General features: G+C 38.9%; 1 protein-coding gene across 7 annotated transcripts in view; it reads right to left on the reverse strand.

The window, feature by feature from the left end:
• Nucleotides 1-16,863, reverse strand: part of Cwc22 (CWC22 spliceosome associated protein) — a 49,028-nt gene that overhangs the window by 13,060 nt on the left and 19,105 nt on the right. For 6 of the 7 annotated variants that reach the window (XM_008761966.2, XM_008761965.4, XM_063284136.1 and 3 more), the window contains exons 7-14: nucleotides 14,206-14,374; nucleotides 13,869-13,922; nucleotides 10,889-11,024; nucleotides 10,464-10,670; nucleotides 10,317-10,379; nucleotides 6,608-6,715; nucleotides 5,140-5,221; nucleotides 1,128-1,188 (exon numbers count right to left, since the gene is read on the reverse strand). In XM_008761966.2, coding sequence (XP_008760188.1) covers nucleotides 1,128-1,188; nucleotides 5,140-5,221; nucleotides 6,608-6,715; nucleotides 10,317-10,379; nucleotides 10,464-10,670; nucleotides 10,889-11,024; nucleotides 13,869-13,922; nucleotides 14,206-14,374 — 880 coding nt within the window. The remainder of the gene's footprint in view (nucleotides 1-1,127; nucleotides 1,189-5,139; nucleotides 5,222-6,607; nucleotides 6,716-10,316; nucleotides 10,380-10,463; nucleotides 10,671-10,888; nucleotides 11,025-13,868; nucleotides 13,923-14,205; nucleotides 14,375-16,863) is intronic. The other variant, XM_063284137.1, reaches the window with a different exon arrangement.

Below are 16,863 nucleotides of genomic sequence, written 5' to 3' on the forward strand. Positions count from 1 at the left end.
AAGATACACTTTGTCAAAATTTCATCTGGTACTGAAAACTGGAAGCCTTTCTAAATTATGCCATTAGATTAAACTGATACATAATATAAAATTCACTTTCAATTTTTCCTACTGTGTTGTCTAATATGTTAATCATAGTTTCAGCAAAATGCAGTAATAGACTAATGCCACTGTTGTCAGAGCTACTCACAGAATGAACCCCTAAACTAAGTACAATTATAAGCACTATTATCTGTAGTTTGTGATAATTTTTTAACCTATCAATTAAACATCTGAGTCTATTAGCATACAAAATAGATGCACTAAGATACTTCCAAATAGTAATCAAAATATGTTGAGGATAGCTCTAATCCATTTGGCTTAGCACTAATAAAATTCATAATGAATTAATTACATTCCTCGAGTGTAACATGGTCACATAGTAATTTCAGTGTCAATTCTAACTGTAAAGGTTAATTTACTGATTTATTTCCTTCTAAGGCTGACATATCATCTATAGTCAAGAATACATACAGGAATGGTTATTAGTGTATAGACTGCACAGACTAAAAAGGAAAATAGACCTTTGTAATTTGAAAATAATTTGGTCTTATAAAATTTCAGCATTTCAGTAATGAATTGAGAATTTTTTCCCCTATAAATACCCAAGCACTAATTATTTTACAGGTTAGGGCCAGTGTAATATTGGCCAAAGTATTTCTTCCTTCTGCTGCTGTGGTATGAAGACAACCGGGGGAGAGTCAGGCAGTGGGCATGGGATGGGCATACTGCTCCATTTTTACCCCAATAAAGCTTTACTTCTTGACTGCACACATAGGACAGGGATGAAGTAAGGACAGAGTCCTCCTGTGCCCTTGTTTGCTCATAGGAAACCACCCAGAGGTTCTGGGTAAGAACTGTGCTTGGAGACTAACACTCCAGTGTGCCATCGACAGACCATGCAATCTACTAGCACAGAACAGAGAACCCCACGAGTCCTCAGCCTTGGGTTAGAATTAAATTACAAAAATTTATATTTATATAAGTATTTATCATTTTATTGTTTCAATTCACAAAACCTATTAACCTCCTTAAACATTTAAATAATCAATATGTACTTCCTAATAGAAAAAAAGGCTTTGACATACTGTTTGGCTCTCAGCAAACTCCATTTTCAGCAACTTGTGTGCACATTCTTCAAAATCTAAACTATGGAGACAAGATAGTCACAATAAATAAATTAAAGTGTTCTTTACCTGTCATAATATTACTTGGTTATTGTTTTAACTCTAAACATATATAATATTCCAGTACGCAGAGAATAGCCCTTAACCCTACAAATGACAAGGCGTAAGCACTGCCAGTATGAGGAAGCCTAAACCTTGCTCTGTAGAAACCAGGCCCAAAGGCCACACAATATAATCCTCTGTTCCAAACAGGTAAACCCATGGCTAGAAAGAGGCTGAAAGGACCAAAATAACTGCTAATGGAAACAGAATTCATTCTGGAGTGTCAAAATATTTCTTCAACAATGCTTCAACCATTTTGCAAATATTCTAAAACAATTAACTGCAGATAAGCAAGCATATAAATGTACCAGTGTGTATATGTGCGCGCATATATATGTATACATACACACACACACATATATACACATACCTATATACTTACTTCTTTTAAAGTGTATGAATGATTCTGAAAGTTGCATTAGTTATAAATACTACATGAATTACCTCTGCTGAGTATTTTAGATATTTTAAGTGGCCAAACAAAATTATTTCCTGTTTTAAAACAATAATAAGTGTTATAAAAGTGCATTCCTTAATCAGTATGTTGACATGATTGTTGCACTGAAAGGGGCTGGTAGCACAGCCCATTCCAGAGCATAGGTGGGGTAACAAAAAGTTAAACGTAAAGGGGGGTGGGGGGAAGAATGAGGTGTGGGAGGAGATGGGGGAGAGGTACAGAGAGTCAGGAAATTGAACAGAGGTGTGTAGCAGTGGAGGATGGGGAACTGGGGTAGCCAACAGAAAGTCCCAGATGCCAAGAAAGCAAGAGGCTCCCAGGACCCAAAAGGATAACATTAGCTGAAACAGCCCACAAAGGGGAGAGAGAAGCTGTAGAGGTTGGCAAGGCCCCCAATTGAGGGATGAGGCCACTTACTCTTCAGAAAACTTTAACCCAGAATTGCTCCTATCTAAAAGAAATACAGGGACAAAGTGTGGAGCAGAGACTGAAGGAAAGGTCATCCAGAGACTGTCCCACCTGGGCATCCATCTCATATGCAGCCACCAAACCCAGTCACTATTGCTGATGCCAAGAAATGCTTGCTGACAGGAGCCTGATATGGATGTCTCCTGAGAGGCTGTCAGAGCTTGACAAATACAGATGGGGATGCTTGCAGCCAAGCATCAGGCTGAGCATGGAGACCCCAATGGAGGAGTTGGAGGAAGGACTAAAGAAGCTGAAGGGGTTTGCAACCCCAGAGGAAGAACAACAATATCAATCAACCAGACCCCCCCCCAGAGCTCCCAGGGACTAAACCACCATCTAAAGAGTACACATGGAGGGACCCATGGCTCCAGCTGCACATGTAGCAGAGGATGGCCTTGTCTGGCATCACTGGAGGGGAGGCTCTTGGTCCTGTGAGGCTTGATGCTCCAGTACAAGGAAATGATAGGGCAGTGGGGCAGGAGTGGGTGGGTGGGGAACACCCTTGTGGAGGCAGGGGGAGGGGGTGAATTGGAGGTTTTAGGAGTGGAAACCCGGAAGGGGGATAACATTTAAAATGTAAATAAACAAAATAACCAAAAAAAAAAAAAAAAAAAAAAAAAGAGAAAGAAAGAAAAAAGAAAGAAAGAAAGAAAGAAAGAGAGAAAGAAAAAAGAAAAGTTAAATGCAACCCGAATGCCAGTTCTGAAGTAGTATTTAAAAATGATATGTCAATGTGTCCAATTTAAGAAACTATATTGTCAGGGACACTGCAGTCCATCTCCCTGTGATATACTTTTGAAAATGCAAACACTGAGCACCATTGAGATGCAAGAATGAGGAGGACGCTTCGGCTTCCTCAGCAAAAGCCAGCTCTTCCTGTGGTGTTCTCTAATGAAGGAGTAACCCAGGAGTCACAGCAGCATGGAGAAAGGAAGACTAGCAAGCTTGTCAGCAAAAGAAATCTAGAATGCCAATTCCTGAACAGTTCAGTGGTCAACTGACTAAGGGAGGTTCTGCAACACAGCTGCTCGGTGGACAGACGGAGCATAACCAGGTTCAGTCCTCAGTTCTATAAAATCCCAGATTCCCCCAAGAGATTACAGGAAATGCCCTCACATCACCTGACTCAGTCACTTCATTTCGTCTAGCTGAACGCTACAAAAACTTTAGAAAACAGAAAACACGCATGCACGCACACATGCATGCCTGCGAGCGCGCTAAGAGGGGGGCAGGGATCTGTAATCCATCCTCCTCCGGGTAGGCGGGCAGTGCTGAGGTGCAGTGTCACGTCCTGAGCTGGTTTGCTGTTTCCAGTAAGACGGCAGAGGCAGCTCTGCGTGGTCTACTTAGTCCCCAAGCTGACATGTATCAGACCATTTCCTACGGTCCTAACAAGTCACGACCAACTCCATTTCCAAGGGAGCCACAAACCAGACATTTAATCATGTATTTTAGTTAGTGATTACCCATTTGTTCCCTTTATTGTTTTCCAATAGACAAAAGCCTTTGTCTCATGTTTCTAAAAGGTTTTCTGTAAGGAGTTTAGCCACAATAATGTTTTTGTGAACCTAATAAAATTCAATGCTCAGTTCCACTGCTTAAAAAAAAGTTAATCCTCTTCTGCTTTTGGTGAGCAATGACAGCATTTCATTGTCTAGATATCTGATAAGGAGCATTTTTATGAGATCTTATCAGCAGAGAGTCTCGTTTCTAAGTCCTGCAAAGAGTATCTACTGATCACTTGTACCTTTCTTGTAGTATGTGTGGGTTTTTAAGTCTAGCATCCACTGTCACAGATAACTGCATGGGCTGGTAGTCTTTAACACAGCCATGTAAGGTCTATAGGCACAACGACAAGGAAGGGCTGGCTATGTCTAAGAGCGGCTGCCATTAGTGTCTTGGTGCTTTTGCTTTTGGTAATTCTGGGAATCAGAGATTAGCAAAATGAAGGCAACTTAAACAAGGGTTTCTTCCAGACAGTTACTCAGAGCTGCACTGAAAGTCTTCCCAGTCAGTGCCGACACAGCATTAGAGTGATCTGCTTCTGAGGACTAAGGTGGATGTCTGAAAAGGACACCAGACGTGTCAAACTAAAATCGTTCTCAACTTCTGGTTGTACAGAAAAACTGGTAGTTTCTACATGCAAAAGACAAAGGTCTAGGTCAAGAGAGACAAAGCATCTTTCTAATCAGTATTCTGCTGTTTAGTGTTCCTCTATTTTAAGTTTTTAGACAATGAAAACAAGATGACTCTTACTTATGATTTGTTATTGCTATGACATCATCCTGCTCAATGGAAACACAGAATCTACCAACAACCAAAACCGAGAAAACAGCCCTCCTCCTGTGTGAAATGTAAACACGTAAATCAATAGGCTGACTCATATGCAAAATGACAGATGGATTAAGCATCTACAGATCTTGTGCACTTCTCTTCAAATCAAGCACATAGGTTTCAAAGGAAAGAGATTTAATTTCATGATATCCTGGAATTTCTTAATACTACTTCACGAGGTAATCAAAACTTTACAAAGTGTAACTCCCAATTCCATTTCCACTTGCATTTGCATAGTAATCTTGCTTCTCAACTTAGAACCAGGATTAAAAATCACATTCATAAAAGAAACAATTTTCATTAACAAATACTGTGATAGCTTTTAATATAGAGTTGGTCATTTTTAAGGTTTAACTACAGGAAATGACCCACTAAGAAGAAAACAGCTCCTATTCAGGTAGCACAATTCGGACTTCTAAGTAAGTAAAGACACATTACTTTCTAAGGGCAGAACAGATGTGCTGGGACCTCTGAGCTCTGGTAAAGGAGAGGGCAGAGCAAGCACTGTGGAAGTGTTGAAATGATGTCTAATCGTCTGTCATTAGACTCTAAACTGTACAAATAATCCTGCTTACCCATCTCTTACCCAAAATAAAAAGTAAAAGATCTTACCTTGACTGAATAGCAAGATATATTGTACGGCGAAACGAGACTAGGTTGATTTCTGTTTTATCATGAATAGTTACTTTCTGTCCTGAAATAAATTAAACATAACAATTATAAAAATACAAGTTTATTCTATGACCACATTCCACAAATAGACCGTTGTTTGTAAGTCAGTATCTATAGGATTAATGGAGTCACTGTAGGTCTTCTGCCGTACCATTTTGTTGGATCAGAGTCCACAACAACACCAAAAAAATTGTCTCTATATTACAAACTCATTCATAGACATCATAGAAGGTGCTGTTTGACCAGTTGGGAACATTTTTTGAGCAAATCTTTATCCAGTTGTTACTTTATATGTAGATGGTTCTAGAATACTGACTACTCATCCCATTACTCCCATGTTCTTATTATGCAGGGCTAAAAAGCACAACTGGATGCCCTTGAGAAAGGGCTATTTTCAGAGTGCCTGGATGGACAGCAAAGAAATCAAACCAACTACTTAAATAAAAATTTATTGACAATAAATAATTTTATACATTAAAAAAGAACCCTTAAAAAAAAAAGAAAAAAAAAGGTGTTGTTTGATGCTGATGCTCCATAGAATATTATTTCTAGAGTCATTAGCAATTTTGATTAAGTAGATGACCTGGATGGACTGAAATTCAGTTTAACAGAACAATGGGTTTTGGCATGTTGACTCTGTCCAACGTGTGGATGTGTACAAAATCTGTTAATTGACATAAGGAAATTTGTCTTATACATAATTATTAGTATCTTAAATAGTACTCCCATATAAGACAAAGAAATTCTAAAGGGAAATGTACATAGAAATTTAGGTGACTTATTAAAAACAAAAGTGGAGAAATCCAATCTATTTTTTTTATAAAATGTACAGAACAATCTAACTGTAAGACATACATTACCCTAAAAAAAGATATACTTTTAATATTTCCAGATGTATAATTCATGTAAGCAATGCCTGATTTAAGTGTGCTGCTATGCTACTGATGATATTCAACCAAAGGTTGAGCTTGTTTTTCTGTGATGTAATCAGAGCCCAAGAAGAAGAACATGAACCTATTTCTGTACAAATGTAGCTGTTGGCCTCCCTACTCTATTTTGCCAAAATGAACAGCAAATATCTAGTCACTCACATCTGTCACACACTTGCCAAGGTTAATAAATCACACACCCTCAACATGAATGCACCTTTAGAACTGAAAGTCTAAAATATTGAATTAAAGCTATGTTCTTAGGAAAAACTGAATGTCCGTGTTTAGTACTTTAGGGACTGGTGTCCTACTGTGGGGGACAGCCTTCTGTCCAAGAAGGTGCTGAAAAGTATCCCTTGTCTTCTCCCACTAAACACCAGGGCATCCTTCACAATCCTTTCTCAGTGAAGGGAGAAAGCCGTTCTCGAGTGGTACCTCAGAATTCACTTCATCCCAGAGTGTTTACGGCCACACTTTACCTCCTTCCTCTTCTTCACCTTCTTCCTCTTCCTCGTCCTCCTCCTCATCTTCACTACTTCCTGCTTCCTGGTCTGTGTTTGAGTCACTGTCTCCTTCATCAAGGATTTCTACAAATCAAAGTAAATTTAAGAAGAAAAAATTACTGAGCAGATACATGTACCTCATTCTGAGAAGTTAATCTCATTTCACTGAATCTAACTTTAACTGTTTACCTGCCAACACACATAACCACACAAATGTCAGGCTATGGCAAGACAACAATTAGAATGACCCGATGTTCAGAAGCTGCGTCATTCCTTACTAGATAAAACATGCTCATGAAACAAGGGAGTGAAAGAAGACAGAAAGGCAAGGGAAAAGACCTGGAGTTTACTGCTAGCATCTCAAAGCTCAAATGCGGTCTTCAGAAAGAGGGCAGTCTACGATGAAAGCTAAAGCCACAGGCATGCAGAGTTAAGAGCGAACATGGAGTAATAGGGGAGGGAATGCACACCATTCTGTATTCACTTTAAATAAGTAGAATGAAAACTGTAAATTTAAACACAATTGTTAAATTGCATATTACAGTCAATTCAAAGTATTTCATGCATAAAACTAAAACAAGTTTAAACATCTTAAACAAAGTTGGTAAAATCGTGACTTTATTATTTCTTAAATAAAACGTCTATTTAGATCTAAATGAACGTACATGAAAGATCACATAAAACCACCTAGGACACGAACAGTGTGAATGACAGAGCGCACAGTCCTATCTTGCCCTGTGGTGCTGCTAGCGCTCACCAGCACTGCACTTTCTCATTTATCGTAGTTTTAACTCACTTTTAGGAACTTCTAATTTCTTCATGTTTTGCAGAGCAGTGTAAATCAGGAGTCACATATTTACTGTTAGCGGAAACGATCCTTTACTAAGACTCTGTACAGAGCTACTACTTCGCCCTTATCTAAGGAATCTTAAAACCATTTCTCACAAATGCAACTCCAGGAAACACCCCAGTGTCTAGCTGATTATGCAACAGAACAGACTTTCAGCAGAAGAAACTATTTAGCATTCAAAAGTAGGAAGGCAGGCACTCCTGCTGCTTTCCCAAATGCTGAAAAACCTAATACACAAGTACACCTGGGTCACTCAGAGGTGCTAATTACCAAAGCTGTGCTCACTTCCTGCTGTGGCCATTTTTTATGCCAGTTCCAGGAGAACATTTTACTAAAGATGAAGGTCAAATGAGCTGTCTGATAGTTTACAGTATCCTCTTTTCTCTCTCCTTTAAAATAATTTTCCCAAAATTCTGTAGGCACTGGCAACTGGATTTCATCAGATGAATAAAATAGGGTTTCAGCGAAGAGTCTATGATTCCCTGGGGGAACCTGAAACCTGTCAGTGGCCGATGAGGTCAACACTACTTTCCTCACAGCTCTAAGCTAACATCTGCTCTCTCACTGAATTGCTAGCTACAGTAACAGACAAGAGCAATAGGGTTAAAATGACTGCAATCTAAGCACAAATCAAGACACCAAAATGGACTGGAAATCAATGCTGCTTTCTGCCACACTTGCAGTAAGGAAACAAAAAAGCCTATTTAAATTATAAATGCCCTAGATGAAGACATAAAATAGACATTTTATTACATCTCATACTTGAACAACAATGTAGCACTTATATTACAGAGAGACTACAGTGTAGTGGGTCCCTAAAACACAAAGCTGGGGTAACCGCCTGAGTTGAAGATAAAGTAGCAACCTTTTTACTTTTATTTGAAAAAAATAGCCAATGTCATCCATAGATGCTGTTAGGTATTCTGCAAGCATTTTCAAATGCAACGAAATGACACTCTCAATTTAAAAGCAGCAACAAACAGTATTTGCCACCATGATACAATTTAAGCTTGTAAGAGTAAATCTAATTTTTACAAAGTATGTATTTATCCTTCAATAGCTTCCCAACACTGGGACAAACTCCTCTGAGGAGACAGGTTGCAACATTAACAAATGTGAGTTTTGATCATGTCCTAACACATTAACTTGATTTTGAGTATGTTCATATTAGTGTGCGTGTACACACACACACACACACACACACACACACACACACCCCACCATCATCATCATCACCACCACCATCACCATTACCATCATCATCATCATCAACGTGAAGCAAGGATGGATGTTCCAAATGAATAACATGTTACAAAGTGAGTCATAGCTTAATGATCTACTGGAAGTGACATATACCAAAGATTTTTACCATTTAACTTAGTATGAAAATTCACTGACACCATTTAAAATTTTGAATGAAATCAATTTTTAAGAACGCACTAAGTTAAATATTGACACTGTATCAAGGAGAAATAACATACTTATCTGCAAAAGCTATCACGATACTTCTCCTTTCTAACTATAGTATCTAAATGAAACCAGAGAATGAGCTGCAGCAGACAGAACACAGGAGAGACTACTCATCTCCTTTAGGCCAGGCACTGAACAGTCCACAAAAATATGTCACCTTCTCCTTACGTTCCTTTGCTTAAATATTATTTTCATAAAAATGTTGCTTATGTTTATATATTTCATTTTATTATTTTTAAATGAGTTAATATGTAAATATTCAAACACCAACGCGCGCACACACACACACACACACACACACACACACACACATTGAAGCTCCACAAAGTCTAATTTTATAGAGTATAAGAAATCTCAAAACCATAGAACTTGAGAACTGCTATAATAAAAAAGCATAATCCATGTACTGGCCAACTGCCTAGATTCTAATGAGATTCCCAAGTTTAAACTAGAGATCATAACAGATAGGTGGGGGTGGGGGTGGGATTTAGGGAAACTATAGGGAAAGAAGTCCAAAAGCAAAGGAAGAATGGGCTTAAGAAACGAAGGCTAAGCAGAAAGGGAACCAGTTCCATTTGCCAACAGAAAGCTTTTAAGAGTGTGAATTAAAGGAGAGAAACTTGTCTATGATATAAGAATTGTAATACACTGTAGAGAAATAGAAGACTTTCAGAAGCCTTCTAACTATAAAGTAGAGAATGAAATGATCGTAATGCACATATGATCATATGTTAGCTGTTCTCAAGTAAAACCACAACCCAGAGTAAGCAAAGCCACAAACCATCACGAGCATACCTGGCCGAGATTATCAGTGGGGAATTCCCAATGCTACCGTTGTCTAAACACCTTCCCGTAGCAATACAAATCATTTCTTCCTCTAGTAACCCAACTTTTCTATCAAACATAATTTGTTCCAGGTCGTCTAACTGGTAATGGCAAAGACAAAACACACCAAGTGTCCCAAGTTACGCTTTACAGCACACTACTGACATCCAAACAGTAACCAGCTCATCAGCAATGAAGTGTGGCAGGTCCACAGAGAATAGCACTCACTTGAGTATCGGCTTGTGGCACTGAGTGTAGGTACAGAAAAAAAGCCTGATAAAAGCTCCTGGTAATACACGAGTACTTCCTAAGACATGGAAAACTTAATAGAAAGCAAAGGGGAAAAGAACTACAGCCTTCAGAATGAACTTTTTGCAGGAGCAAACAATACAAAGAGAGTTAACACGTGAGGAAGGGAAGAGCAGGCTTCACTGGGGCTGAGCTTCTGTCTGGGGATAATCAGTGCCATCAATGTTCCTTTCAATTTAATGAATATGCATTATTTCTACTGATCCAAGCTACTTGTCAAATCTTACATACCTTTTTTAATAACCTTGTACTTCTCTTCATTCTCCATAAAATTAGGATCCATCTTGAAAACATCTTAAAAATAAATAGGAAGTTAGGTGTTTATTTTCTACATTGACATGCTGGTGCCCCGCTGTTGCTTCCCATACCCAGGCTTACTAAGAACATCTTCTGGATTGTAGTCATCCTCCAAGGGGAGCATGTGTGTAAACTGATCATCCTCTTCCACTAAGTCAAGTCCTTCCAGAATAACAGGGTGGTCCTTGAATCCATCCTTCCGTACAGCAAACATCACTTCAATCATGTACTGGACTCTTTTGTCAATCTCGGACTCATGCAGAATGTTTCGCAGGCGTTCAAAGATTGCTGAAGTTAAAAGGAAGGAAAAGACAATAAAAAACCATCACTCTTAATACTAGAGTAAGAACTGGTAAGAATACACAGCCAGGCATGATGGTGCACACTTTTATTCCCAGCACTCAGGGGGCAGAAGCAGGTAGATCTAAGTTCAAAGCCAGCCTGGTCTACACAGAGAAACCTCATGGGGGACAGAAAAGAAATACAAACCAAGAATATACACTTACCATTGATTCCCCTTGGTGACACCTGGGTTAATTTGAGACCACACTCCTTGAGGAAGCCGATAGCTACTTCAACACTGTCATCGGTTGGTCTCTCTAGCAGCAAAGTGAGCATCTCCAGGCACAGAACCTCATGTGCCTTAACAGAATGCAGACAGGGGAGAGACAAGATGGTTTTACGCTATTAATGTACTACTGACAAGCTTCTGAACACAAATCCGTGCTCTACAATGATCATAATGCACATATTAATTGTTTTTCTATAAATTTCATCATGTAACTATTAAATTTTTATAGATCATTTCTTTAATTCACAATACTGAACAGAAAGAAGTATCTGGTTCATGATTACATGTAGACTCATTTTAACTTATGTATAAGAATTTGGCTCTCTTGGGACTGAAGTTACAGATGGTTATGAGTGCTGGGAATAGAACTCAGGTCCTCCCAAAGAGCCAGCGCTCTAAGCCACTGAGCCACCTCTCAAGCTTCTGTTCTTTATCCTTTACATGGTGGCAACATTTTATATCTGCTCTGCAATTCAATTTACTATGTAATTCTACTAAATAGTAAATAGCCCAAAGCTATACAAACATCAAACCATAAAATATTTTAAAGATTACTGATGCTGAACTGTGAATATTTCTTTTTTATCTACTTATTTATTCCATTTTGGATGGCAGTACTAGGAAATAGTTCAGGGCCTCATGCATGCCAGTAAAGCACATTACCACTGAGCTAGAGTCCTGGCCTAGTTCCTTTTCACAGTTCAAACTATTTACCTGGTCCATATTTTAAAGTTAACACTATGAACTGCCTTGTAGAATGAGAGTGAAAGTGTACTAAGGACTGACTGCTCTGAGAGGATGAACCATAGCTCATTCCGTCATCCATAGATCTTTATAATCAAGGTACTTAGCAATCTGAACCCGAATTCTAGAGAACATCTTTACATTGGGTCCAATTAGAAACATATTAATTTTTGAGAGGAGTATACAGGGAGGAATGGTGTTAGTCATACATCATTGTAAAAGAAATCCCTACATCTAATTGAGAAGGTGAAATGGTTAATATTTTAACTATTAGGTGCTAATGACAAAAATCTCTGGTAAACTAGTAAAATTTTAAAACCAGAAATACATATTTGCTGTTATAGAAAGGTTGTCTGTTTCCCGCTCTTAAGTAACCAACTATTATAATCCCATGGCAACTAATTAGGTTAAAATGTAAAAGATTTCCAAGAACAGACACTGGGAAGACTTTAGTGTTACAGTGAGCATCATAGTAAGCGTGATGGCAGACGGGAGAGTCTCTGACATGAACAGGGGCAGTTTTACTTCCAAGGAGGAGTAGAAGGCAAATACTCCACAGAATAGAGGATGAATGCGGAAATTAAAATCAAACGAATGACATTATATGCACTCAAAATAGATCAAAATTATTCCACCTACTGTGTTTCACAATATGTATCTGCAGGCGAAGGTTATGATGGTCTTGGGAACAAACACTTGATAAGCACTTAGAATAAGAGGAGGATGACATAAAGCTACATGGGTTTTAAACATGCCAATCACTTAACCTCTGTTTCATAAGGTGGGCCTAAATATAAATGACTACAACACTAAGATGACTTTTTTCTTTGTCAAATTTTTTAACAGTGATTATCATTTTCAATTAAGTTTAATGTAGTTTTTGTTGCATGTACACATAATGAAGACTAAGCAAAACCTAACAAAATTATATAAAAATGAATCTACCTCAATTCTTTATCTCTAAAAATTAATGAAATGGAACCATTATAAAAATTCCCGGGCTGGAGAGATGGCTCAGCGGTTAAGAGCACTGACTGCTCTTCCAGAGGTCCTGAGTTCAATTCCCAGCAACCGAATGGTGGCTCACAACCAACTGTAATGAGATCTGACGCCCTCTTCTGGCGTACTTATATAGACAGTGTACTTATATAGAATAAATCAATAAACCTTTTGGGGTTGGGGATTTGGCTCAGTGGTAGAGCGCTTGCCTAGCAAGCGCAAGGCCCTGGGTTCGGTCCCCAGCTCTGAAAAAAAAAAAAAAAAAAAAAGAATAGAAAAAAAAATTCCCTATATGCTATATTTAGGGAATGCATAGGTAACTTTGAAACAAATTAACGGGGGCTGAGGATGTAGCTTGGTTGGCAGAATGCTTGCCTAGCATGCAGGAAGCCTGGGATTGATCCTCAATACAGCATAAACTGGACAGAGTGGTGCAGGGCTACAATCCAAACACTTAGAACGCAGAGGCAGGAGGATCAGAATTTCAAGGTCATCCTTGACATCACAGTGAGCTTACAGCCACCCTGGAGATAAAGAAGGGAAGGAGGGAGGGAAGGGGGAAGGAGGGAAGGAAAACAAAACCCATTTTGCTGATGAGATGATGGGGAGGGATGAGCATCAGTGGGCCCTGAACCATGTGTTCACATGGTTAGGCTGAGCACGGCAGTTGGTGCCATGCCACAGGACACATACCCACGGAGAAGTCAATGTAACATTTAGTAAGTAACAAAAACAGTGAACAAGTGAATAACAAAACACTAAAAGATATGCATGACTACTGATGGAGCTGTTATCACTGTTTAATGATTTACTTTTTATTTCATGTGCTTTGGTATCTTGCCTGTGTGTATATCTGTATAAGGGTGTTGGATCCCTTGGAATTGGAGTTACAGACAGTTGTGAGCTGCCATGCAGGTGCTGGGAACTGAACTCAGGTCCTCTGAAAGAGCAGCCAGTGCTCTTAAGTGGCTCAGTGAGCACACACAGTATCGAGCCTCCTCAGTCTAACAAAACACCTTGTAGCACACAGATTTTCTCTATATAAGAATATTAGGTGCACTTAAAACAAGTGAAATCTCAGCCAAGATGATCAAACAGTGACAAAGGGAAATGGCGTCAAGACCGTGGTCTTGGCCACTGAGTTTGATGAGGCTTTAAGGATAATTACTTACCACATTTTGGTTAATAAGATGTGCCACAAATTTTGAAGCAGTCAGGCAAAGTTGCTGAAAAAGCAAAGTAAAGACAGTTACCCCATCAGCTATCATAGTTTTCCTGTATCAATAAAAGCTATAGTGGATTACCATGGTCTCTAACATGTAGAATCATTCTCATTCAGGAATAGCAACATGAAGTAGCTACGAAAGCTGAAAGTCATCAGCTTGGCGGCCAGAGGAACTGGAGCTGCATGAGCGGTTTACACGTGAAGTCAGCGCACTTCCTCTCATTGATGCTGGCTTACTGGAATAACCCCACGCAACAGGCTACTTACAAGCCACTCGTACACACCTTATCGTTCCTTCGGTATCCTTTCCGAAAATTGAGAATTAGTCTCTTGAGGATCAGTTCTCCAATCTGTGGGAACTTTGAGTTGATTATCGCCACCAAAGCTGCATAAACATGAGTGAAAATGGGAGAAGCGCTCTGTGCTTGCAGAACAGATCTGGACAGCAATCCTCTATGCAAAACACAGCAAAAGTCAACAGTCAGACAAGCTGTTTAGAAAAGTAGGCAAGCTCAAGAGAACTATGTTCTAATCATGACTAGAAGAAGCCCATTCAAAAGTAAATCTTCACTGTTTTCTAGGAAAAGAGTTCATCTTGGTAATAATCCATTTTAAAAAATGCTTTTATGAAAATAAAATTGTGCTTTTTTTTGTAAAATAAAACGAGGATAATTTTTTTTCCAAAAACTTCTCTCTAATCAAAGTTACTGTTTTTCTATTCACATTTCATCTAATCAGACTTAAAGGATCGGGGCAGGGAAAAACATGATTGAAATATACTGTATGAAAAAAATTTAAATAAACCAAAACCAAAATATAGTGGCTTAAAAACAAAGTTGCTTGAGAGTGTAAAATTGACACAGCGTAAAGTTTCTGCCATGGTCCGCCACTTATAGACAGTAACTGCTGGGACACAGCTCTGGTCTGTTTCCTTCTGCTGCTGTAGGTTTAGAGGACAAAGGTAAGGGCATGACGATCTAAGATGAAGCGAAAGGCAACACAGTGGTAGAGGCACCTTGAGCTGTGCCTTTATGTGCATGGGTGAGAGAGAGAGAGATACAGCAAGCTACATTATTCCAAGCAATACAGAGACAACTCCTGAGCTGCAGGAAGAGAGAAGGAAGTGAACCTAGATTAAGGCGGAAGCCAGCCAGGCTGCGTGTCGCCTCTGCCTGCCTGGCCTGTTTCCCAGGTGAAGGGGACAGAGTTCTGCCATCTCCAAGGACAGTGGAGGCTCTTGGCCAACCTTCTGTTCCCCAACAACATGCTGCCCTGAGCTTAATCCTCAATGATTACAATCAAGGTAATGCGAAATCACACAAGAAGACAGCACTCAGATTTAAAGCTAAGAGAGATGTGTATTTATTCCCACTTTTGTTGTTCTTTAAAACAAGTAAGAAAAAAAAAAAACACCAATTGCTTGAATTCAAGTAAGAAATGATGATTCCCTTCATTTTCCTTCAAATGTCTTGTTTATCTTCCCCAGCCATCTCTCCTCCTCTCACTCTGCTTTGATTAGAATGTGAACTGGAATAAAAGACCAAATAACAAACCTAAAGGTAACACTGTCTTGGCAGAGAGGTGGGAGCTCTGCCTCCAGGATCAGGAACAAGCTATGTGGCTTGCCGTACTTCTCAGATTCAATGTAACACCCACCAAAATCCTAGTGGCATGTTTCAGAAGAAAAGCTCTTAAAATTAACATAGAATATAAAAAATACAAATAGCCAAAAAAATCTTCAGGAAAAGAAGAAAAAGCAAGAGGCACCTTTTACTTGATTTAAAACCTACTACTCCACAAAGCTACAGTAATCAAAACAGCATGGTACTGCCACAAAACTTAACAGAAACCAACAGAGAACAGAACAAAACACCTAGAGATAAATTCATACATTTTTATTTAATTGTATTTTGACATAAAGGCAGTGTGTTCCAGAGTGGTAGGAAAGCAGACAGTAACATGCAGAAGAGTAAGAGCATGCTTTAGTCTTGTGCCTCACACAAAGCAACCTAAACTGATCAATGAACAGAGTCCGTCCAACTTCTAGGAGGGAGGCTCCATGATATTTGCCTGGATGGATAAATTTTTAGACAGAACTCCCAAACCAAAAGTAACCCAAGAAAACTTGACAAACGAGACTGCATTGATCTAAAAGGCTTCTGAACAGTGCTAGAAACCATCAATGAAGTCAAGAGACAAATACAGAATGGAGGAAAGGATCTGCAGACCATTTATCTGGTAAGGAGCTAATATCCAAAATATCTGCCAAAAGTAATACAAATAATAAAAGTAATAAAAGTAATACAACCCACTTTTGAAAATTGGCAAAACATCTAAATGGACATTTCAAGACAATACGGAGAAGCTGCCATGAAGCATCACCCATCAGACCAATACAGAGTAAAGCCACCATGTGTTATCTCATACCTGTAAATGGCTGCCGTAAAAGTAACCAAAGGAAGTGTTTCCCAGGAGGCTGAGAACAGGGAACACGGAACACACACGGACTGTGACTAGGAATGCACAGCACTGCAGACGGTAGGGAAAACACTAAGACTCGGAGCTACACACACACCTACAGCATTATCCACAGAGCCAAACAGACTGCCAGGCCAATGATAGACAACGGAATGCCACTCAGCATTAAAGAAGAAATCCCGACACTCGTGACAACACAGAAAGTACACATCAAAGTATCACTTTGCTAATAAAAAATGTGTAAAGATTTTATGTCAACTAAAAAAATTAAAGTGTTTTGAAATAGCATATTTTAATAATATGCCTCATGGATTTAAATTATTGGAGATATTTAGTAAATGTCTGTGCAAAACTATGGCATGATAGCAAATCTCAGAAAGCATTGGTTTATTAACCTTGAACAATATGGTTAACTTATCTAACAGCCTACATTTTAAAAAAAAAAAACTGCATTTCCAATAAAC

This window comes from Rattus norvegicus, chromosome 3 (assembly GCF_036323735.1).
Source record: "Rattus norvegicus strain BN/NHsdMcwi chromosome 3, GRCr8, whole genome shotgun sequence".
NCBI lineage: Eukaryota > Metazoa > Chordata > Mammalia > Rodentia > Muridae > Rattus > Rattus norvegicus.